The sequence below is a fragment of the Mesoplodon densirostris genome, chromosome 5, assembly GCF_025265405.1.
Source record: "Mesoplodon densirostris isolate mMesDen1 chromosome 5, mMesDen1 primary haplotype, whole genome shotgun sequence".
In the NCBI taxonomy this organism is placed as follows: Eukaryota; Metazoa; Chordata; class Mammalia; order Artiodactyla; family Ziphiidae; genus Mesoplodon; species Mesoplodon densirostris.
In genome coordinates this window covers 13270617-13296890 of record NC_082665.1, presented here as the reverse complement: position 1 = coordinate 13296890, position 26274 = coordinate 13270617, and the positions used below count along the sequence as shown (strand labels likewise).

General features: G+C 45.5%; 1 protein-coding gene across 1 annotated transcript in view; it reads left to right on the top strand.

Annotated features, from left to right (window-relative positions):
• The first annotated feature begins 23997 nt into the window (after nucleotides 1-23997).
• The window catches only part of HUNK (hormonally up-regulated Neu-associated kinase), a 112763-nt gene continuing 110486 nt past the window's right edge, over nucleotides 23998-26274 (top strand). Inside the window, exon 1 of the mRNA XM_060098558.1 lies at nucleotides 23998-24258. Coding sequence (XP_059954541.1) covers nucleotides 23998-24258 — 261 coding nt within the window. The remainder of the gene's footprint in view (nucleotides 24259-26274) is intronic.

Below are 26274 nucleotides of genomic sequence, written 5' to 3'. Positions count from 1 at the left end.
TATTGATGCCATTATCCTTTCCCTATTGTATATTCTCCTTTGTCATAAATTGATTGATCATACATGCATGAGTTTATTTCTGGGCTCTCCATTCTGTTCCACTGATCAATGTGTCTGTTTTTATGCCAATATTGTACTGCTTTGATTACTATAGCTTTGTAATATAGTTTGAAATTAGGGAGTGTGACGCCTCCAGCTTTGTTCTTCTTTCTCAAGATTGCTTTAGCTATTCAAGGTCTTTGTGGTTACATACAAATTTTAGGATTGTTTTTCCATTTCTGTGAAAAATGCAATGGAATTCTGATAGGAATTGCATTGAATCTATAGATTGCTTTGGGTAGTATGGACATTTTAACAATATTAATTCTTCCAATCCACAAGCATGGAATATCTCTCCATTTATTTGTGTTTTCTTTAATTTCCTTCAGCAAAGTCTTATAGTTTTCAGTGCACAAATCTTTCACTTCTTGGTTAAATTTATACCTTGGTATTTTATTCTTTTTGGTGCAGTTGAAAATGGGATTGTTTTCTTTTTTTTTTTTGGATTGTTTTCATAATTTCTCTTGCTGATTTTTCATTGTTAGTGTATAGAAGTGCAACTGATTTTTATATATTAATTTTGTATCCTGCAATTTTATTGAATTTATTAGTTCTAACAATTTTTTAAGGGAGTCTTTAGTGTTTTATATATAGAGGTTCATGCCATCTGCAAATAGAAACAGTTTTACTTCTGCCTTGTCTTTTTTTTTTTGCGGTACACGGGCCTCTCACTGTTGTGGCCTCTCCCGTTGTGGAGCACAGGCTCCGGACCCGCAGGCTCAGTGGCCATGGTCCACGGGCCCAACCACTCCGTGGCATGTGGGATCCTCCCAGACCGGGGCACGAACCCGTGTCGCCTGCATCAGCAGGCGGACTCTCAACCACTGCACCACCAGGGAAGGCCTACTTCTGCCTTTTTGATTTGGATGCTTTTTATTCCTTTTTCTTGCTTATTGCTCTGGCTAGGACTTCCAGTACTATGTTTAATAAAAGTGGTGAGAGTGGGGATCTTTGTTCCTTGTTCCTAATCTTAGAGGAAAAGTTTTCAGCTTTTCATCATTGAGTATGACAATATCTGTGGGCTTATCATATATGGCCTTTATTATGTTAGTATGCTCTTTCTATACCCAGATTGTTGAGAGTTTTTATCATGAATGGATGTTGAATTTTGTCAAATGCTTTTTCTGCATCCATTGAAAGGAATTATAGTAATTTTCTTTGGCAATGTTATAGTAGCAGCAGATTACTATCCTGTAGCAAGGTTTATTTGCAATGACACTGTCACTATTACTGATGTTAGCTTCTAATGAACAGTACTGAGATCTTTGTTAGCAGTGGCTTCCTACTATATCTTTCTAAGTTCTTGCCCATTTAACATATCCTCTTCCTATGTCAATTAAGTGACCTCCAGAATCATGAGGAATTCTTTGAAATTAGTTTGAATCCTGGTCCAGCCACAGCTTTACATCCTTGAGTATATGATGATGGGCTCAAACCTTGCTTCCTCATTAGGGATACTGGCACTTTCTCCCAGTTGCTTCTCTGGGCTCTGGGAAGAAGATGAACATTTGCCCCTGAAGGGGGAACACACTGAGTTTAAAAAGATAACATAAATAACCATTTAAGATCTTTTAAAAAATTTAATAAACAAATTTTTACAGATGTGAAATTAGCTCATATAAGTTCATTTAACAGATTCAGTCCACATTTTGTTTTCACTGGACCCAGAAAATTTTTGTTATACCAAGGTATTTGTACTTTGTATTAGCTAGGATTTGGGGGGCTTAAATTATTCAAGAATTATGCATTTGTAACAGGAGTCCTAGTTGTGTAAGGTCAACAGGGTTCCAGAGATGTCTCAGCCCTGAAAGATAACACTGGACACTTAACACTGTCTGTATTATTTTCTGCCATTTTTATGAGGTCCAGAAGATCCTTGATAAAGGAGTTTACCCCTGTTGGTGGTCTGTATCCATCACTCAGAGTGTCATGAGACGTTGCAACTTAACAGAAAAGTTGTCAGTTTTTTACCATTGAGTATGAAGGTGAAGAATTCCTGCCACCTGTGAAGAATTCCGGATATTTCAATAGTCCCCACACAAAGTCTCAGGTCCACCTCAGAGTTGTCTGATTCTATTTAGAGTTTGCAGAAATTGTGAAAAATATCCCCAAGATATTTTTATTCTTAATTAAAATCCCAGGAAGAGGAGTGGCCAAGATGGCGGAGTAGGAAGACCCTGAGCTCATCTCCTCCCATGGCCACACCAAGGTTACAACTATTTACAGAGCAACTATTGATAAATAAAACCAGAAGATTAGCAGAAGAGATCTCTAACCAAAGACATGAAGAAGAAAGCACAATGAGACAGATAGGAGGGGCGGAGATGTGGTTTAGTCAAGTTCCATACCCCCCCAAAGGTGACCCACAACAGAAGGATAATTACAACTGCAGAAGTTCTCCCCAAGGAGTGAGGGGTCTAAGCCCCACATTGGGTTCCACAGTCCAGGGGTCCTGCACCTGGAAGATAAGCCCTCAGAACATTCAACTTTGAAGGCCAGTGGGTTTATTTTCAGGAGACCTGGGGGCTGTGACTAAGACTCCACTCTTAAAGGGCGCACACAAAATCCCACATGCTCTGAGATACAGGGCAGAAGCAGTAATCTGAAAGGAGCCTGGGTCAGCCCCACCTGCTGATCCTGTAGAATCTCCTGGACAGGCAGGAGGCAACTGCAGCTCACCCTGGGGACATAGACACTGGCGGCATCTATTCTGGGAAGCTGGTTCTACCATGTGGACACTGATGTCGGCAAGCACCACTTTGGAATCCTCCCTCTAGCTTACTGGCACCAAAACCTGGCCCCATACACCAGCCTTTCTGCACTGGTACTGGGAGGCCTCAGGCCAAGATACTAGCTGGGCAGAGACATAGCCCCACCCACCAGCAGGCCTGCTGTCCTAAGCCCCCTTCAGCCCACAAATGCCCTGGGATCCAGCCCTGTCCACCAGAGACTCAGGACCTGGCTCCACCCACCAGTGAGCTGTCACCAGTCCTGGGATCCCCTGGGCCTCAGCCCTGTCCAGCAGGCTGATACCAGCACTGAGACACTTTGGACCCCTCAGCCAACTGCCCCAGGATCCAATTCCACTCACCAACAGGCCAACACCAGATTTGGGACATCCCAGACACCACAGCCAGCTGTTTTCAGGAACTGGGCCCACCCACCAGTAGTCCTACACTAGATCCAGGATCCCTGGCCTCACAACCACCCACCCCAGAATCCAGTTCTGCCCACCATGGGGCCAGCACTAGTCCTGGGAACCCTAAGACCACACAACCCACAGCTGCATGACCTGGCCCCAGAAAGCAGCCTCTGCACAAGGCAGGACCTGGCAACCAACCAGACTGGGGGCCAGTCGTGCCTACCAGACCACCCGCAGTAGTCAGCCTGCAACAACAGAAAGACCTACATAGCTCACATAGGGGGCACTCCTAGAGCATATGGCTTTGGTGACCAGAGGGTAGTGCACTGTTGAGATGCATAGAATGTCTCCTACAAAAGAGGAGAATGCCACTTCTCCAGGGTTGGAAAAGTCACCAACCTACCAGATATGTAGAAATTAAAAAGATCAAATTAAGTAAAATGAGATGCCAGAGGAACATGTTCTAAACAAAGAAACAAGATAAAACCTCAGAAGAAGAACTAAGTGAAGTGGAGTAAGCAGTCTACCTGATAAAGACTTCAAGGTAATGATCATAAAGATGTTCAAAGAATTTGGGAAAAGGATGGATGACAGAGTGAGAAGTTGGAAGCTTTTAACAATGAGTTGGAAAATATAAAGAAGAACCAAACAGAGATGAAGAATACAATAACTGAGATGAAAACTACACGGGAAGGAATCAACAGTAGAATAGATGATACAGAGGAACGGATCAGCAAGCTGAGAAACAGAGTAGTGGAAATCACTGATGCTGAACAGAAAAAAATTAAAAAAGAATAAAAAGAAATGAGGACAGTTTAAGAGACCTTTGGGACAATATCAAGCACACTAACATTCACATTATAGGGGTCCCAGAAGGAGAGGGGAGAAGGGGGTGGGCAGAGAACATTTGTGGAGATATAATAGCTGAAAACTTCCCTAACCTGGGAAAAGAAAAGACCTCCAGGTCCAGAAAGCAGAGAGAGTCCCAAACAGGATGAACCCAAAGAGTAACACACCAAATCACATTGTAATTAAAATGGCAAAAATTAAAGAGACAATATTAAGAGCAGCAAGGGGAAAGCAACAAGTTACATACAAGGGAACTCCCATAAAGCTATCAGCTGACTTTTCAGCAGAAACTTTGGAGGCGAGAAGGGAGTGGCACAATATATTTAAAGTAGTGAAAGGCAAAAACCTACAACCAAGAATACTCTACCTGGCAAGGCTTTCATTCAGATTTGAAGGAGCGATCAAAAGTTTTACGGACAAGCAAAAGCTAAGAGAGTTCAGCACCACAAAACCAGCTTTACAAGAAATGTTAGAGGGACTTCTTTATGCATAAAAGAAAGGGCCATGGCTAATAACATGAAAATTACAAGGCAAATATACAGTAAAGATAGTAAATCATCCACACCCAAAGCTAGTAGGGAAGGTTAAGGACAAAAGTAGTAAAATCAGCTATATCCACAAGAAGTAGTTAATGGATTCACAAAACAAAAAGATGTAAAATATGATGTCAAAAACAATAAACGTGGGAGGGGGTGAATAAAATGCAGGACTGTTACAATGAGTCTGAACTTAAGAGATCAGCAACTTGAAATACATAGATGATAGATAGATAGATAGATAGATAGATAGATAGATAGAGGTATATATTGCTAGGTACAGTGTGGGGAATATAGTCGACAGCTATGTTAATATCTTTGTATGGTGACATATCATAACTAAACTTATCATGGTGATCATTTTGATATGTACAGAAATATCAAATCACTATGTTGTTTAACAGGGACCAACATAGTGTTGTAGGTCAGTTTTACTTCAAAAACAAGCAAACAAACTCACAGAAAAAGCGATCAGATTTGTGATTACCAGAGGTGGGGGGTAGGGGTAGGAGGAATTGGATGAAGGTGGTCAAAAGGTACAAACTTCCAGTTATAAGATAAATAAGCACAGGGATGTAATACACAACATGGTAAATATAATTAACACTGCCGTATGTTATATATGAAAGTTAAGAGAGTAAATGCTGAGTTATCATCACAAGGAAAAATATTTTATATTTCTTTAATTTTATATGTATATGAGATGATGGTGTTCACTAAACTTACTGTCGTAATCATTGCATGATGTATGTTAAGTCAAATCACTACGTTGTACACTTTAAACTTATACAGTGCTCTATGTCGATTATATCTTAACAAAACGGGATGAAAAAAAATCCCAGGAAGTCCAGAAACTCATCAATAGCATAAGTAAAATGAAATAGAAATACTTCACTATCTCAGCTCATCAATGACATCTTACATTTCTTTTTTCCTGAGTATTAAATGGAAAAAAAAAAAGCCCAGTGTTTTCTCTTAGAATATTTCCATCGAGTTGTTGTTTTCACCTTGGTGCCTGGGTTTTTTCTTCCTTGGCAGTCTTCAGCATTCTCTTGGAAGTGAAGGCACACCATAAGTCAGTTGCCAAAGCTTTATTTTTATGCCTGTTTTCTTTTGCACAAAAAAGCTATAATTTTGACTTTAATTAAGGTGGACCTCATTGAAACATTTTATTACATTTTTGGTATAGGTCTGGACTCTGAGTTTGCTATTGTGCATTTAGATTTGTTTGTAAAGGCTTAAATGTGCATATTCTTTATTGATTCTCTTTTGAGATTGGTTTGTATTTTAAGTTTTATGCTTTTGAACTAGAAGTAGCATTTCACTTTCACCTTTCTTTTTATTTTTTTATTTATTTTTATTTTTTATTTTTTTTGCTGTACGCGGGCCTCTCACTGCTGTGGCCTCTCCCGTTGCGGAGCACAGGCTCCGGACACACAGGCTCCGCGGCCATGGCTTGCGGGCCCAGCCGCTCCGCGGCATGTGGGATCTTCCGGGATCGGGCACGAACCCGTGTCCCCTGCATCGGCAGGCAGACTCTCAACCACTGCGCCACCAGGGAAGCCCTCACCTTTCTTTTACTTTTGAAAAAAATTTATTTTATTGAAGTATAGTTGATTTACAGTGTTGTGTTAATTTCTACTGTACAGTGATTCCATTGTAGATATATATACATTCTTTTTCATATTCTTTTCCATTATGGTTTATCACAAGATATTGAATATAGTTCCCTGTGCTATACAGTAGGACTTTGTTGTTTATCCATTCTACATATAAAAGTTTGCATCACCTAATCCCAAACTCTCAATCCATCCTTCCCCCACCCGCCCCACCCCTTGGCAGCCACAAGCCTGTTCTCTACATCTGTGAGTCTATTTCTGTTTCGTAGATAAGTTCATTTGTGTCATATATTAGATTCCACATATAAGTGATATCATATGATATTTGTCTTTCTCTTTCTGACCTACTTCACTTAGTATGATAATCTCTAAGTCCATCCATGTTGCTGCAAATGGCATTATTTCATTTTTTATGGCTGAGTATTATTCCATTGTGTATATATATGCACACACCACATCTTCTTTATCCATTCATCTGTTATCCAGTCAAATGTCATCTGACATTTAGGTTGCTTCCATGTCTTGGCTATTGTAAATAGTGCTGCAATTAACATTGAAGTGAATGTATCTTTTCAAATTATAGTTTTCTCCGTATATATTGCATTTCTTTTACTTTTCCTGTCCATCTTGACACCAGAGGACTCACTTTTCTTTACTATTGTAGTCTCATCTCCCTGTTAAGGGCTAGCACCTTCTTCTTGCCTGGGCATGGTGCAGAGGTCTTGGTCCAACCTCCCCTCCCAGCCAAGAGGGCAATAGTTAGGATTAAGTCACAACATAACAGAGCCGGTAAAGTGCTGGTCTGAATAAGGGAACAATGCAACCATTGCTGCAGGACCTAGCCAACATGTGCTGGCAGAAGTGGAAAAAGAACAGAAGGAACTGAATTCTCAGATGCTGGATGAAGGGGTGTGGAATATAAAGTTGGATAAAGGAGAGCCTATCAATTTGGGAGTACTCTCCTGGCATATAGGATCTAACAAGCTGGGCAATATATATTTTTTAATCTGACGCCAGAAGCAAAATCAGATAAGTGGGATTGCATCAAAATGAAAATCTTCTTCACAGCAAAATAAAAGGCAACCTACAGAATAGGAGAAAATATTTGCAAACCACACATCTGATAAGGGGTTAATATCCAAAATATATAAGAAACTCATGTAACAGTAGCAAAAAACCAGATAACTATATTGATAAATGGGCAAACGACCTGAATAGACATTTCTCAAAAGAAGATACACAGATGGCTAACAGGTACATGAAAATGTGCTCAACTTCACTAATCATCAGGGAAATGCACATCAAAACCACAATGAGAAGAAACCTTCAAGATGGTGGAGGAGTAAGACGTGGAGATCACCTTCCTCCCCACAGATACACCAGAAATTCATCTACATGTGGAACAACTCCTACAGAACACCTACTGAACGCTGGCAGAAGACCTCAGACCTCCCAAAAGGCAAGAAACTCCCCACGTACCTGGGTAGGACAAAAGAAAAAAGAAAAAACAGAGACAAAGGAATAGGGACGGGACCTGCACCAGTGGGAGGGAGCGGTGAAGGAGGAAAGGTTTCCACACACTAGGAATCCCCTTCACGGGCGGAGACTGCAGGTGGCGGAGGGGGAAGGCTTTGGGGCCGCGGAGGAGAGCGCAGCCACTGGGGTGAGGAGGGCAAAGCGGAGAGATTCCCGCACAGAGGATCGGTGCCGACCGGCACTCATCAGCCCGAGAGGCTTGTCTGCTCACCCGCCGGGGAGGGTGGGGGATGGGAGCTGGGAGCTGGGAGCTGAGGCTCGGGCTTCAGAGGTCAGGTCCCAGGGAGAGGACTGGGGTTGACTGCGTGAACACAGCCTGAAAGGGTTAGTGCACCACGGCTGGCCGGGAGGGAGACCAGAAAAAACTCTGGACCTGCCTAAGAAGCAAGAGACCATTGTTTCGGGGTGCACAAGGAGAGGGGATTCAGAGCACTTCTCAAACGAGCTCCAGAGATGGGCGTGAGCCACGGCTATCAGCATGGACACCAGAGACGGGCATGAGATGCTAAGGCTGTGGCTGAGCCACCAAGAAGCCTGTGTACAAACACAGGTCACTCTCCACACCTCCCCTCCTGGGAGCCTGTGCAACCTGCCACTGCCAGGGTCCCGTGATCCAGGTACAACTTCCCCGGGAGAACAAACGGCGCGCCTAAGGCTAGTGCAATGTCATGCTGGCCTCTGCCACTGCAGGCTTGCCCCACATTCCATACCCCTCCCTCCCCCCGGCCTGAGTGAGCCAGAATCCCCGAATCAGCTGCTCCTTTAACCCCGTCCTGTGTGGGCGGGGAACAGACACCCTCAGGCAACCTACATGCTGAGGTTCAATCTAAAGCTGAACCCCAAGAGCTGTGTGAACAAAAAAGAGAAAGGGAAATCTCTCCCAGCAACCTCAGGAGCAGCAGATTAAATCTCCACAATCAACTTGATGTACTCTGCATCTGTGGAATATCTGAATAGACAATGAATCATCCCAAATTGAGGCAGTGGACTTTGAGAGCAACTGTAGACTTGGGGTTTGCTTTCTGCATCTAATTTGTTTCTGGTTTTATGTTTATCTTAGATTTGTATTTACAGTTTATTATCATTGGTAGATTTGTTTATTGTTTTGGTTGCTCTCTTCCTCTTCTTTTTTTTTATATATATATACACATATATATTGTTTTCCTTTTTCTCTTTTTGTGAGTGTGTATGTGTATGCTTCTTTGTGTGATTTTGTCTGTATAGCTTTGCTTTTACCATTTGTCCTAGGGTCCTGTCTGTCCTTTTTTTTTTTTAGTATAATTGTTAGTGCTTGTTATCATTGGTGGATTTGTTTTTTGGTTTGGTTGCTCTCTTCTTTCTTTTTCTTTTATAAATTACTTTTTAATTTTTTATAATTATTTTTTACTTTAATAACTTTATTTTATTTTGTTTGTTTGTTTGTTTCTTCCTTTCTTTCTCCCTTTTCTTCTGAGTCACGTGGCTGACAGGGTCTTGGTGCTCCAGCCTGGTGTCTGGCCTGAGCCTTTGAGGTGGGAGAGCTGAGTTCAGGATATTGGTCCACCAAAGAACTCCTGGATCCATGTAATATCAAACAGTGAAAGCTCTCCCAGAGATCTCCATCTCAACACCAAGACTCAGCTTCACTCAATGACCAGCAATCTACAGTGCTGGACACCCTATGCCAAACAACTAGCAAGACAGGAACACTACCCCACCCATTATCAGAGAGGCTGCCTAAAATCATAATAAGGTCACAGACACCCCAAAACACACCACTGGATGTGGTCCTGCTCACCAGAAAGACAAGATCCAGCCTCATCCACCAGAACACAGGCACTAGTCCCCTCCACCAGGAAGCCTAAACACCCCACTGAACCAAACTTAGTCACTGGGGACAGACACCAAAACAACGGGAACTATGACCCTGCAGCCTGTGAAAAGGAGACCCCAAATACAGTAAGGTAAGCAAAATGAAAAGACAGAGAAACACACAGCAGATGGCAGAGCAAGGTAAAAATCCACCAGACCAAACAAATGAAGAGGAAACAGGCAGTCTACCTGAAAAACAATTCAGAGTAATGAGAGTAAAGATGATCCCAAATCTTGGAAATACAATGGAGAAAATACAAGAAACGTTTAAAAAGGATCTAGAAGAACTAAAGAGTAAACAAACAATGATGAACAACACAATAAAGGAAATCAAAAATTCTCTAGAAGGGATCAAGAGCAGAATAACTGAGGCAGATGGACAGATAAATGAGCTGGAAGATAAAATAGTGGAAATAACTATTGCAGAGCAGAATAAAGAAAAAACAATGAGAAGAATTGAGGACAGTCTCAGAGACCTCTGGGACAACATTAAACCCACCAACATTCGAATTATTGGGGTCCCAGAATAAGAAGAAAAAAAGAAAGGGACTGAGAAAATATTTGAAGAGATTGTAGTTGAAAACTTCCCTAATATGGGAAAGGAAATAGTTAATCAAGTCCAGGAAGCACAAAGAGTCCCATACAGGATAAATCCAAGGAGAAACATGCCAAGACACATATTAGTCAAACTATCAAAAGTTAAATACAAAGAAAACATATTAAAAGCAGCAGGGGGAAAACAACAAATAAGGGAAAAACAACAAATAACATACAAGGGATTCGCCATAAAGTTAACAGGTTAACTCTGGCTTGCAGAGTTTCAGCAGAAACTCTGCAAGCCAGAAGGGAGTGGCAGGGCATATTTAAAGAGATGAAGGAGAAAAACCTGCAACCAAGATTACTCTACCCAGCAAGTATCTCATTCAGATTTGATGGAGAAATTAAAACCTTTATAGACAAGAAAAAGCTGAGAGTTCAGCACCACCAAACCAGCTTTACAACAAATGCTAAAGCAACTTCTCTAGGCAGGAAACACAAGAGAAGGAAAAGACCTACAAAAACAAACCCAAAACAATTAAGAAAATGGTAATAGGAACATACATATGGATAATTACCTTAAATGTAAATGGATTAAATGCTCCAACCAAAAGACACAGACTGGGTGAATGGATACAAAAACAAGACCCGTATATATGCTGTCTACAAGAGACCCGCTTCAGACCTAGGGACACATACAGACTGAAAGTGAGGATATGGAAAAAGATATCCCATGCAAATGGAAATCAGAAGAAAGCTGGAGTAGCAATTCTCATATCAGACAAAATAGACTTTAAAATAAAGACTATTACAGGAGACAGAGAAGGATACTACATAATGATCAAGAGATCAATCTAAGAAGAAGATATAACAACTGTAAATATTTATGCACCCAGCATAGGAGCACCTCAATACATAAGGCAAATGCTAACAGCCATAAAAGGGGAAATCGACAGTAACACAATCATAGTAGGGGACTTTAACACCCCACTTTCACCAATGGACAGATCATCCAAAATGAAAATAAATAAGGAAACACGAGCATTAAATGACACATTAAACAAGATGGACTTAATTGATATTTATGGGACATTCCATCCAAAAACAACACAATACACTTTCTTCTCAAGTGCTCATGGAACATTCTCCAGGAGAGATCATATCTTGGGTCACAAATCAAGCCTTGGGAAATTTAAAAAGCCTTCAAATCATACCAAGTATCTTTTCTGACCACAGTGCTATGAGGCCAGATAGCAATTACAGGAAGAAATCTGTAAAAAATACAAACACATGGAGGCTAAATAATACACTACTTAATAATCAGGAGGTCACTGAGGAAATCAAAAAATACCTAGAAACAAATGACAATGAAAACCTGACGACCCAAAACCTATGAGATGCAGCAGAAGAAGTTCTAAGAGGGAAGTTTATAGCAATACAATCCTACTTCAAGGAACAAGAAACATCTCAAATAAATAACCTAACCTTACACCTAAAGGAATTAGACAAAGAAGAACAAAAAAAAACCCCAACATTACCAGAAGGAAAGAAATCATAAAGATCAGATCAGAAATAAATGAAAAGGAATGAAGGAAACAATAGCAAAGATCAATAAAACTAAAAGCTGGTTCTTTGAGAAGATAAACAAAATTGATAAACCATTAGCCAGACTCATCAAGAAAAAAGGGGAGAAGACTCCAATCAATAGAATTAGAAATGAAAAAGGAGAAGTAACAACTGACACTGCAGAAATACAAAGGATCATGAAAGATTACTACAAGCAACTCTATGCCAATAAAATGGACAACCTGGAAGAAATGGACAAATTCTTAGAAAAGCACAACCTTCTGAGACTGAACCAGGAAGAAATAGAAAATATAAACAGACTGATCACAAGCACTGAAATTGAAAAATCAGTGATTAAAAATTTAAAATCTTCCAACAAACAAAAGCCCAGGACCAGATGGCTTCACAGGCAAATTCTATCAGACATTTAGAGAAGAGCTAACACCTATCCTTCTCAAACTCTTCCAAAGTATAGCAGAGGGAGAAACACTCCCAAACTCATTCTACGAAGCCACCATCACCCTGATACCAAAACCGGACAAAGATGTCAGAAAAAAAGAAATCTACAGGTCAATGATGAACAACACTGATGAACACAGATGCAAAAATCCTTAACAAAATACTAGAGAACAGAATCCAACAGCACATTAAAAGGATCATACACCATGATCAAGTGGGGTTTATCCCAGGAATGCAAGGATTCTTCAACATATGCACATCAATCAATGTGATACACCATATAACAAACTGAAGGATAAAAACCATATGATAATCTCAGTATATGCAGAAAACACTTTTGGCGAAATTCAACACCCATTTATGATAAAAAAAACTCTCCAGAAAGTAGGCATAGAGGGACCCTACCTCAACATAATGAAGGTCATATATGACAAACCCATAGCCAACATCATTCTCAATGGTGAAAAACTGAAACCATTTCTTCTAAGATCAGGAACAAGACAAGGTTGCCCACTCTCACCACTATTATTCAACATAGTTTTGGAAGTCCTAGCCATGGCAATCAGGGAAGAAAAAAAATAAAAGGAATCCAAATTGGAAAAGAAGAACTAAAGCTGTCACTGTTTGCAGATGACATGGTAGTATACATAGAGAATCCTAAAGATACTACCAGAAAACTGCTAGAGCTAATCAATGAATTTGTTAAAGTAGCAGGATACAAAATTAATGCACAGAAATCTCTTGCATTCCTATACACTAAAGATGAAAAATCTGAAATAGAAATTAAGGAAACATTCCCATTTACCATTGCAACAAAAAGAATAAAATATTTAGGAATAAACCTATGTAAGGAGACAAAAGACCTGTATGCAGAAAACTATAAGACACTAATGAAAGAAATTAAAGATGATACAAACAGATGGAGAGATATACCATGTTCTTGGATTGGAAGAATCAACCTTGTGAAAATGACTATACTACCCAAAGCAATCTGCAGATTCAGTGCAATCCCTATCAACCTACCAATGGCATTTTTCACAGAACTATAACAAAATATTTCACAATTTGCATGGAAACAGAAAAGACCCCGAATAGCCAAAGCAATCTTGAGAAAGAAAAACGGAACTGGAGGAATCAGGCTCCCACACTTCAGACTATACTACAAAGCTACAGTAATCAAGACAGTATGGTATTGGCACCAAAACAGAAATATAGGTCAGTGGAACAGGATAGAAAGCCCAGAGATAAACCCACACACATATGGTCATCTTTTCTTTGCTAAAGGATACAAGGATATACAATGGAGAAAAGACAGACTCTTCAATAAGTGGTGCTGGGAAAACTGGACAGATACATGTAAAAGAATGAAATTAGAACACTCCCTAACACCATACACAAAAATAAACTCAAAATGGATTAAAGACCTAAATGTCAGGCCAGACACTATAAAAGTCTTAGAGGAAAACATAGGCAGAACACTCTATGACATAAATCACAGGAAGATCCTTGTTAATCCACCTCCTAGAGTAAGGGAAATAAAGACAAAAATAACAAAATGGGATCTAATGAAACTTAAAAGCTTTTGCATAACAAAGGAAACCATAAACAAGATGAAAAGACAACCTTAAGAATGGGAGAAAATATTTGCAAATGAAGCAACTGACAAAGGATTAATCTCCAAAATATACAAGCAGCTCATGCAGCTCAATATCAAAAAAACAAACAACCCAATCCAAAAATGGGCAGAAGACCTAAATAGACATTTCTCTAAAGAATATATACAGATTGGCAACAAACATATGAAAGAATGCTCAACATCACTAATCATTAGAGAAATGCAAATCAAAACTACAATGAGGTATCACCTCACACCGGTCAGAATGGCCATCATCAAAAAATCTACAAACAATAAGTGCTGGAGAAGGTGTGGAGAAAAGGGGACCCTCCTGCACTGTTGGTAGGAATGTAAATTGATACAGCCACTATGGAGAACAGTATGGACGTTCCTTAAAAAACTAAAAATAGAACTACTATACGACCTAGCAATCCCACTACTGGGCATATACCCTGAGAAAACCATGTTTCAAAAAGAGGCATGTACCACAATGTTCATTGCAGCTCTATTTACAATAGCCAGGACATGGAAGCAACCTAAGTGTCCATCGACAGATGAATGGATAAAGAAGATGTGGCACATATATACAGTGGAATATTACTCAGTCATAAAAAGAGATGAAATTGACTTATTTGTAGTGAGGTGGATGGACCTAGAGTCTGTCATACAGAGTGAAGTAAGTCAGAAAGAGAAAGATAAATACTGTATGCTAACACATATATATGGAATCTAAAAAAAAAAAGGTTCTGAAGAACCTAGGGGCAGGACAGGAATAAAGACACAGATGTAGAGAATGGACTTCAGGACATGGAGAGGGGGAAGGGTAAGCTGGGATGAAGTGAGAGAGTGGCATGGACATGTATACACTACCAAACATAAAATCGATAGCTAGTGGGAAGCTACCACATAGCACAGGGAGATCAGCTCTGTGCTTTGTGAACACCTAGAGGGATGGAATAGGCAGGGTGGGAGGAGGATGCAAGAGGGAGGACATATGGGGATATATGTATATGTATAGCTGATTCACTTTGTTATAAGGCAGAAACTAGCACACTATTGTAAAACAATTATACTCTAATAAAGTTGTTAAAAAATACACCACAATGGCTTGGTAGAATGGTTTTTAACATAAAGACAAAAGATAAGAAATGCTGGAGACGGTGTGGAGAAAAGGGAACCCTCTTGCACTGTTGGTGGGAATGTAAATTAGTGCAGCCACTATGGAGAACAGTATGGTGGTTCCTCAAAAAATTTAAACTAGAACCACCATATGATCCAGCACTTTCACTTGTGAATGTATATCTAAGGGAAATGAAATCAGTGTCTTGAAGAGATATCTGTACTCCTATGTTCATTGCAGCAGTATTCACAATAGCCAAGGTATGGAAACAACTTAAATGTCTGTCCATGGATGAATAATAAAGAAAATGTGGTGTATAGATACAGTGGAGTATTATTCAGCCATGAACAAGAAGGAAATACGGCCATTTGTGACAACATGGATGAACCTGAAAGACATTATGCTAAGTGCAAGAAGCCAGACGCAGAAAGACAAATACTGCATGCTCTCAATTACATGTGGAATCTAAAATTGTCAAACTCATAGAAATGGAGAGTAGATGGGACTTCCCTGGCAGTCTAGTTGTTAAGACTCCACGCTTCCCCTGCAGGGGGTGCAGGTTCGATCCCTGTTCGGGGAACTGAGATCCCGTATGCCACGAGGCACGGCCAAAAATTAAAAAATAAATAAAATAATGGAGAGTAGAATGGGGCTGGGAGAAGGGGATATGAGGAGATGTTGGTCAAAGGGTACAAAGTTTCAGTTACACAAGATAAATAAGTTCTGGAGACCTAATGTACAACAATGTGACTATAATTAACAATATTCTGTTGTATGGTTGAAACTTGCTAAAAGGGTAGATCTTAAGTGTTCTCAAACCACACAGATAAAACAAGGCAACTATTGAGGTGGATATGTTAATGGATATGTTAATTGACTTGATTGTGGTGAATATTTTGCAATGTGTACATACACTATATCAAACCATCCAGTTGTATCTCTTAAATACACAAAATGTTTCATTGTCCATTAAAACTCAATAAAATTCTCAAAAACAAAGTTATTGAGGCTTCTGTCTTGCCTTCTCTTACAGACTACTGCACTGGGGGGAAGCCATCCGTCTTGTCATGAGGACAGTCAAACCATTTGGAGAAGACCATGTGGCAAGGAACTGAGGCCTCCTGAGACCAACCAGAATGATCTTTCCCATCCATGCCTCTTGGAACTGGATCATCCAGCCCAAGTCCAGCCTTCTGGGATGGAGCATGGGCAGGGCCTAATGGCCCAAGCAAGCAATATAAGCAGGTAGCTCAGACTTCCATAACCTGCACCCGCAACTCTCCATCAGCTCACACTTATGGCCACCTTTGGAAGGGCATCCCTGATGATACACTGATGGAGGAGGAAAAAGCACAAGCTTGGTTCTTGGTTGGTGTGTGAGGGTACTAGGCAAAAATACACAGTGACACTACGGCTGCCCCCAGGATCGGCCTTAAAGACAAGAATGAGGTGAATTCCTTCTAATGGGTGGCTTCAGTGGTGCACCTGGTCATCCACTGGTCTCGGTGGAGAATATATGTCATCCATCTACTATCTCTACACACAGACTCATCAGCAGTGACAAATGGCTTGGTCAGTGGATCAGAGGTCTGGAAGGAGAAACATGGGAAGATCATCATTGAAGGACGTCTAAGCTTGGGGCATGTGGATGGACCTATGAGTAGTCACAAAGCATGAAGATGTCTCTACCCATGTCAATACTCCCCAGAAAGCCTCCACCTTGAAAGGAAGAGGCTCTGACTGACTACATCTTTTCAACCATCCACTTTCTATTTTATTTTAAATTCATTGATTTCTAATGTATGCTCCAGACGCTTTCCATTTTGACTTAAGACAGCAAGGACCAAAACAGCTTCCATTCTCGTGGCACATGCATGCATATTTGCCTCATTGTATCCAGGGGACATTCCTGGGAACTAGGAATGACAGAAAGGAGTTATTCCCTTTACAGGTGGAGAAAACTGATGTCAGAGATACTAAGTGCCCTGCTGAGGGTCACTAAGCCAGCGGGTGAGGGAGTTTCTTGTTTCCAGACGGGTGTTCTGACTGTGTGGCTCCTTGGGCTGTGGAGGGAAAGCAGAGCTGAGTCAACCAGCAGGGGGCGCCTGATCCTTGTTGTCTGAGTCTGGCCACTGACCGTCCAGAGCAGGCTTCTGCCATCAGCCTGCGGGAGTGCCTGACCTGTGACTGGTGAGTGGGCTCAGCTCCAGAATGCCCTTCCACTCACTGGCCCTCCACCTACGGGTCACGTTTTAGAGTTGCCCCACTGTGTGTGCTCACTCTCCAGGTGCCACTGCAGACCTGATGATGCTGCGTGGTTCTGCTCAGTCCTCGGCAAGAAATGGACAGACGTTCACATCTGTAAACGGAGGCCACGTGTTTCAAGGCTTAGTGCTGGTAATAACCTTTCCCTTCCTGCCATACTACAAATGTGGAGCTTGTTATGGAGGTTTATCTTTGCGGCATGAGTATTGATTTTTTTTTTCAATTCTTTCTTTTTGATGTAAGCTTTCTCTAACAGAACTCAGTTTTGCTGTGTTTCTTTTTTCTGCTTTCTCATTTATTATGGTCCCCTCTTCGGCAACGGGAGAACCTGTGAATTACACATTCATTTAATCACGACAGATTTGTATTGAGTACTTCCTGTGTGCCTGGCACCATGCATAGAGCACTGAACAAAAAATCCCAGCCCTCATGGAGCTTCCATTCTAGGGAGGGAGACAGATAGTAAACAAAATAAATAAGGAAAGTATATGATTTGTCACATGGTGTTAAGTGCCAGGAAGAAAAGTCAAGCAAGAGAAGGGGAAGGTGGGTAGTGGAAGAGGTAGCCTGGGGGACGTCTGTGCTGTAAATGAAGAGGTCAGACACAGGCTCACAGAGCGGGTGACCTCTGAGCTAAGACCCAAAGACGGTGAGGGGGCTGGCTCTGCAGATACTTGGGAGAAAGCTATTCCAGGGAATAGATAACTTAAAGGGCCCACTGCAGGAGAAGTGTGGCTTCCCTGGAGTGAATAGGGAGAGACAGGTCAGAGAAGTAAAGGGAGGGGGAAGGGCCTCGTGGTCCACGGGGATGCTCTTGGTGTTGACTGCCAAGGAGAAGTAGAGGCAAGCAGAAACGGTCCAGAGGAGAATATGTGATGATCACTTCCTGTAAAATATTTTAACTTCCAATCCTTCTTGATAGCCTCTCTCTGGAATTTGGAGGAAGGGACCAAACCTTAGATGTGGAATCCTAAAGCCCAGGCTCCCGTGTGGCTGTGAGGTGGGCGATACATTTTTCTTACTGAAATAGCCATGACATCTGGTTCTTGGGGCCTGATGGAGGTACAACCGTGATAAGCCTCGAGCTCTCCTGGGGGCAGCCATCAGGATCTTGTTGGAAGAATGCACCTTTCTCTTCCTGACATCAGCTCAGTGCTGCTGGGAAGCAGTCACAGGCGGGCAGGCTTGGTACCACCATCCAGACTCCATGCATAGGCATATCAGGAGTTGAGATGGGGTTCCACAGGCGTTGCTGAGCTCCTACAATAGGCCGGGCATGCACAGGGGTTGGGATACAGCCAACGTCCTGGCTGCACGGACCTTAAAGTCTAGAGGGAGAGAGAGACGTGCATAAACAAACTAATGTGCACGCTTCTGTCATCTACTGACCAAGTGGCACAAGGAAATATGGAATAGAGTTTGGGGGTAGAGGATGGCAATGAGGGGACCTGGGGAGGTCTCCCTGCTCTCTGATCCAGAGCACAGAGCCCTGAATGAAGGGAGGGACAGACCACACGAAGATCGAGAAGTGTGTTGTTGGCAGAGGGAAAAGCAAGAGCTCTGAGGTGGGAAAGAGCTGGGTGGCTTGCAGTCGGGGCAGGAGAGAGGTACAGCTAGTGAGTCTCAGGAGGCCAGATGCTGAAGAGGGAAGCAGGGGCTGCACCAGGATAAGGCACGTGGGCATCGTTTCTGTGGTGGGGGATCTGTGGGACAGTTTGGGGAAGGGAAGTGCTGTTGTGATAGGATTCCCATTTTTAGGGCATGGTTTGGGCTTTGGTATGGAAGCAGGGGATACCAGTTAGGAGGAGAGGGAGGATGGTAGCTTGAAGAAGGTGACGATGGTGAGAGTGGCCAGTCATGGTCACATGTGGGTGTGTTGTGAAAGTAGAACCCAGAGCATTTGCTGAGGGACTGGATAGGAGGCTCAGGAAGGAGAGGAAGCAAAGGATGATTCTTAGATTTGGGGGTGAGTTGGGGTGAAACCCTAGAATAGGAGTGGAGCAGGGTGTGTGTGTGTGTGTGTGTGTGTGTGTGTGTGTGTGAGTGTGTGTTGAGCCCAGTTGAGGTCTGAGATCCTTTCAGACAGCCTGTTGGAGAAGAAGAGGGTTTGGTCACAGGACTCTGGCTTCAGGGAAGTGATCCAACCTGGAGAAAATGCATTGGCTTCCCCAGTAATAAGGGCAGTTGTGTTTGTGGAATTCTGGGGCCTTCCTGAGTGACTTCTCCCAGTGTTGTGATGGTCACAGTACTGATTGAAGGAGTGAGAACTGAAATTCACCATGTGTTCCTAAGTGCCAGGTACTAGGCTGAATGCTTTGTGTGCATCATCTCATTTAATTCTCACGCTCCCTTAATATCCCACTTTTACAGATGGAGAAGACTGAGGCACAGGGAGGTGGTGAGTCACGATTCATTTTCAGAGAAGGACGCCACTGAGGGGTGTTGCACATTTCCTGCTCTCCAGTGCCAGCCTAGGTTGCCTCCACACCCCCGTCTGTGACTGAGGGACCCCGCCTTCCTCAGCCTTTGCATTGTGCACATTCAACAGCTGAGGGCTGTGAAAAGATAACGGTGCACATGAACTCTGGGGACATGTGTTCAAGCCCTGCCTCTGTGATTGGCTGGAAGCTTTGCTTGGGGGAGAATTAACGTATAAGTTCAGAGAATGTCTTCCAGGCAAAGTTTCTTCATGCCTACACTCCTTGCTTTGCTTTCCGTTCCTTCTCCAGTCACCAGCCAGCTTCTGCCATCCTAACCCCCTCCAGACAACTTTCATTTCCTGGCCGTGCCAGCCTGATTACTTCTAATTGTCTTTGACTGCTTCCAGCTGGGTCTCCTAGCTGGCGTTCTGTGGGAGCACATAGACAGTCTCCCAGCCATATGGAAGCAGGAGATGGTGAAAGAGACGGGAAGGAGGCAGCTGGTACAAGTCAACTGAGAAAGCTTTTCACGGCTTTCCAGCCCACTGTAATTGGTAATGTTTTTTAAAGGGTTAATGCATCCAAATTAGAGAATGGCCCATCTTTGACAAGACAAACAATTATATTTGTTGACTGCAAATAGGCAACCAACAATATAACTGCAAACGCTTTTAGAAAGTTATAAGTGTCTTCCACCAGGACAGAGGGGATCTTGCTGTCTGGAGCAATGAAGCTCCACTCATTTGAGAATCCGTGAACGACTGCTTTCTTTTTTTTTTTTTCTAAATTTATTTTTTGGCTGCACTGGGTCTTCTTTGCTGTGTGTGGGGTGTCTCTAGTTGTGGCGAGCGGGGGCTACCTTTCATTGTGGTGCCTGGACTTCTTATTGCAGTGGCTTCTCTTGTTGAGGAGCATGGGCTCTAGGTGCGTGGGCTTCAGTAGTTGCGACGCGTGGGCTTCAGTAGTTGCGGTGCGTGGGCTCAGTAATTGCAGTGTGTGGACTTTAGGGCAAGCAGGCTACAGTAGTTGTGGCTCACGGGCTCTAGAGCACAGGCTCAGTAGTTGTGGTGCATGGGCTTAGTTGCTCCGTGGCATGTGGGATCTTCCTGGACCAGGGAACGAACCTGTGACCTCTGCATTGGCGGGCAGATTCTTAACAACTGCACCACCAGGGAAGTCCCACGATTGCTTTCATTTATGCAAATATATATTGAATGATGACTGGGTCTCAGGGCACTGTGTTAGGTGCTCTAGGGCACATAGAATCTCTTGTCCTCAAAGAGTCTAAAAGAGAAGAAAGACATTCACAGGAAGTAATACAGAACTTAAGAAGGATGAATGATATAGAGTAAGAGAGAAGGAGGAGTGATCAGCCTCTTGCAGCTCACTGTTGTTAAACTACAGTGCCCACATGCTCTGGAACCCACACGCCACAACTACAGAGCCCACACGCCCTGGAGCCTGTGCACCACAACTAGAGAAGAGAAAACCCGCACACCACAACTAGAGAGAAGCCCACGCATCACAACGAAGAGCCAGCGCTGCAATGAAAGGTCCTGCATGCCTCAACAAAGACCCCGCGTGCCACAAGGAAGATCCTGCGTGCCGCAACTAAAAGACCCTACACAGCCAAAAAAAAAAAAAAAAAGTGCAGAGGTGAGGATGCCCCATCCCAGATAAAGACAGCTGAAATGTAGTGCTCAGGGACATCCCACAGGAAGAGAAGACATATAGTTTGGAATAATTAGTAGAGAATCTTCAATGCTGGACTCTGACTTTCAACAAGATGTTTTCTACGTATCTATCTAACATGAGGGCAGTCCATTGTTTCGTGTACTACTTTGTCCTACATAAAGGAATTTCTGGGCTTATTCCTTATTAAACAAGGCCATTTCAGAGGACAGGACCTATAGTTCAAAAACCAGTTACTAAGCCCAGGAAGGGTAGGATTTGGACTTCTCTTTGGCATCCATCCCAGCTGATGGAATTAGCAGTGAACTTGAATCAAACCCAGGCATCAGGCTTGAAAAAGAATTAATGGGCCTGGATTTTCTCTCTTCTTCACCCCTTTCCTGACCTCCACCCCAAGAGGATAATTAAAAGGAAAGAAAATCTCTACTTCATTGTAAATGTCTTCCACCTTTTTTGTGCCTGAATTGGCTAGTTTTTTTTTTTTTTAGGCCATAAAGGTAATTTGATGAACTGTCTCTGACATTTGCCTTACTCTATAATAAAGTAATTTCTAAATTTTCATACAGAGCTAATTATCCTAAAATTTAAAGAAATTCATACTCTATTAACACATAGGCTACTAACTGGGGAAACTCTAAAACCTTTTCAGAAAGAAGATGCAGAATGGTTTTGATTCCAAAGTGAGCTCCATATTCCTCGTCCATCAGATCTTTGTTGAACATTCACTCAGTGCTGGTCATATAGCCCCCTTCTCCCGCCAGGTTACTGTCCTAAAATTTGATGATTGAATCGGAGACATTATAGCGATTGGATTGGCCTTGTGGAAATTATGGGGGTGGGGTGGTAGTCATGAAGTCCCTTAAGCACAGCAAGAAAAACATTTGAAAGTGTATTTTTAATATTGAGAAGAGGGACCAACGAGGTGACTGATGGAAAACAACCCCAGTCATAACACGTGAGTAGTCGATCATAGCATATTTAAAATTAGATCTACTTAAAACAGGCGTTTCTCTGGGTCACTTTTCACATGGGTCAGAAAGCCCCAAGACACTGGATTAACGACTGCTGTGCACTCCCTCCTCTTCCCGCCCCGCCCCGATCTCAGAGCACTGACGATGCCATAATTGTTTACAGCGGAGTCAGTAGTGAAAGGAACTTGAGGACCGAATCCTGCCTTTGAACTCTGATGCTGTAATATCAGGGGTTAAGTATGCTTGAAACGCTGGTGCCTTTTATCTGGCTGCTCAACAGGTAGCATTTTGTAAATGCCTCCCCCTTCCTCCCCCCCTCCCCGCCACCTCCCTGCCACGAGATTCCTCATTTTGGGTTTGAGAAGACGCTGGGGATCCTGGAGAAGATCAGAGTCGTCAGGGCAGCTGCACTTGTTTACGAGGGATGGGCAGAGTCAGGGCGCGCACAGAACAAAAGCCTCCAGGAGCGGGGAGCGCTGGTCTATCGCATCCTGCAATCACCGGCATCATTTCAATGGAAAACAGAGAAGGTGTAAACGTACGAGCAGAGGCAGCAAATGCCCTGGTTCCTACGTTGCTGCCGCTACTAGTATTGTTGCGGCTGCTCCTCCTCCAACACAGCGTTCCCGTCTGGTGTGAGCCCGGGCAGACGCCCCACCACCTCTCCTTCCTTCCTTCCACCCATCCATCTATCCACCCATCCAGGGTCCAGAGGGTCCTACTATGTGCCACGCCCGGGGCTACACACCGGGCACCTAACTCACAGTCCACGAGAGCCTCCCTCCCATCCTCCTGCCCGGGGTGGGTGCGGCTGGTAGTGGGGGATTTCTTCGCCGAAAGGTCCAGAAAGCCCGAGCCCCGAATCCGGGCGAGAGGCGCAGCCGGAGGCGGCCCGACTTGGGCGGCCCGGGAACGCGCGTCTCCGAGGCAGCGCGAGGTCCCGCTGTCCGACGCTCAGGTGGCTCCGCCGCCCACTCCGCTGCTCCCCTCCCAGGGCCCTCCCCTCTCCGGCGAGGGTCGAGTTTGGCTGTTGCGCGCGGGGAAGGAGGGGCTACGAGGGATTTGAAAGTGTACAGGCTGCGGAGTGGAGCTCGCATCTGTTCCCGCCGCCCGCGACCGGATTAAATTTCTGCAAATTCAAACTGAATGGGGCTTTCTTCTGCTGCCTTCCAGAGGGCGCCTGCAGCCCGCCGCGCGCTGCTCTCGGGCGGGAGCGGCCGCCCGGCGCGCAGCTAGGAGCCAGCGAGCCGGACCCGAGCCCGTGCGGGCCAGCCGGCGGCGACTAGGGCGGAGGCTGCCGAGGCGCCCGGGCTCCGGGACCAGGCACCCCGGCTCCGGGACCGGGCACCGGACCGCGCCACCCCCCCCCCGCCCCCGCCCCTCCGCAGCCGGCTCGTTCCCCGCGCACCCGAGCGGGGCGACTGTCACTAGCCACCCGGACGGGACCCCGGGCGGGATCTCAGGGTCCCGAAAGGGGCCCGGACGACCCTCCGAAGAAGAACTTCTTGTGGGCGGGTCCCCGGTACCCTGTGGCCCGGGCGACCGCTATTGTCTGCACGCGGCGCTCGGCGGCGGCCCGGGGCGCGGGAGCCGCGGGCCGGGCGGGGCCGGGCCCGGGGTGGCGGCGGGAGGAGCCGGGGGAGTCGCGTGGGCCGGACTAGGAGGAGGAGCCGCGCCCGCGGGAGCCGAGCCGGAGCGGCGCGGGCAGCGGGCAAGCGCGATGCCGGCGGCGGCGGGGGACGGGCTCCTGGGCGAGCCGGCGGCGCCCGGGGGCGGCAGCGCCGCCGAGGACGCGGCCAGGCCGGCGGCGGCCTGTGAGGGAAGTTTCCTGCCGGCCTGGGTGAGCGGCGTGCCCCGCGAGCGGCTCCGCGACTTCCAGCACCACAAGCGCGTGGGCAACTACCTCATCGGCAGCAGGAAGCTGGGCGAGGGCTCCTTCGCCAAGGTGCGCGAGGGTCTGCACGTGCTGACCGGAGAGAAGGTGAGCCGCCCGGGGCGCCGGCCCCTGGCCTTCGGGTTGGGGGATCGGGGCGGCAGGGGAGGCGGGGACCCTGCGGAGAGCCCTGCGCTGCGGGTCTGGCTGCGGAGCCTCCGTCGGCTTTTCCTCTCGGGTTGAAAGCGGGGTCGAGCCAGACGCGCGCGCAGACCCTCGCAGCCGGGATACCTGCCTTTCCCGAGGGGCGATCTGGGGTCACTTTCCCCGGGGGACGACTGGTTTCCCCGCGAAGCCGCCCGCAGCTTTTTTTGCTTCTCGAAGGGCGCCGCCTGGCGGACACCAGCGCGGGGGTGGGGTGGGCTGGGGTCTGGGGGACTCTGATCTCCGGGCCGGTAGGGGCGGCAGATCCGTGGAGAGGCTGGAGCCAGGAATGGAGTGCGTGGGCCCTTACGCTGAGGGTGGGAGAGCCGATTAGCCAGCCCTTGGGGGAACTTAGTGTCTGATCCGCACCCTGGGCTCTGGGTAGGAGGTGGGGGAAGGACGAGAGCCCAGGGACGTACCCACTTGTGGGCTGCGGGAAGTTTTGCGTGCTTACAGGAGGGTTTTCACGCGCCGCCTCTCCCTCCACCCACGCTTCCCACCCCTGCATCCCCATCTCACCCCCTCCTTCCCTCCTCACTCCAGCCGCTGGGGTGGGAGCTGCAGTAAGGATCCTGCTCTGGCATATACAGAACTACACACCGCTCTCCCCAGATTTCAGAGGTTGGGAGACGCCTTCTTATCTTCCTAGAAGAGGGGAAAGCAAAGGAGGAACCCCAGACACCTGCAAGGGCACCCCCTCCAACCTTGTGAGACGTTAGCAGGGTGTGAACCCTTGCCAGGCAAGCCTCAGCTAGACCTAAGTTGTAACTTAGATCTGTGAGAAGAAACCCACAATATGATGACTTACTTCTGAGGTGAGGCTCCAGCCGGGTGGCTGCCCCAGCCTGGGAGTTACCCTAAGCTTGGAGCTACTTCAGGCTGGGGTTGCCCTAAGCTCATGATCATCTGACACTCCAGGCTCCCTGCAGGCTGGGGCTTGTTCAGCACAGGTAGGGTAGTAGCCCCTTTCTGTGGCCCATTCACCAGGGAGGCATCAGCGGTGTGGGTGCTACCGGCAAGCTCCAGGCTTCCTACACACCCTTCCACCTCTGATTACTGGGCGAGCTGCCCTGCCCTCCCGTCCCCAGCCTCACGTGGCTTTAATCTCCCTCCTCGGTTCCCCAGTGTGTCCTGGAGCCCCTTGCATTTGAGTTCAGGTCTCCATCACCCTTGTCACTTGTCCTTTTCCTACAGCTGCTCTGGGTGGGGTGCCCTTTGTTTTGGGTTAAGTGGGGTTAGAGTGAGCAGTTCTAAAAGTGCCTCTTGCTTGAATTTCCATGCAAAATGAGAGTGTTCAGGATGAACTCACTGAATTGAGTAACTCTTCAAAGAAGAAGAAGAAGAAGAAAAACAGAAACAAACCCAAAGAACTCCAAACCTCATTCTAGTCCAAAGGGAGCGTGGCACCGTTTACTCCTGGGTTCGCAGTGGGCTGGGAACTTACACATCCCGTCATGGCACAGGGATGCCCGCGGCCCCAGCCTGCTAACTACAGTGCACTCACTTCTCCGTGCCCGGCCCGCGGGGGGTAGAACTTTATTTTGATTCGAAATGTATAGGATTCAGTCTAGTTGTGTATGTTTCCTCTTGAGACTTAGCAAAAAGAGACGAGGCGTTATGCTGACCGCAGAATGGGCACCGTTAGGGGCACGCTCGCTTCCCCTGCCCTGCCGCTCAGCTGCTTCGGGCTGCCTTCCCCTTTCCGGTCCGTGCTGTGGGTCCGGCTCCTCTCCGCTGCATTTTTGCTTCTTAACATCAGGCTGTTCGTTTTGGCTGAACTGCCCGAGGATGCACTCAGAGCTCAGTCCCTAGCCGGATGCTTGGGTTCTGCAGCTCTGTCCTGGGCCCGAAGGCACTCTGGAATGTGGGGAATTCCTGCCCGGATGGGGTCCAGTGAGGATTCCCCCTCACCCTTAGGTG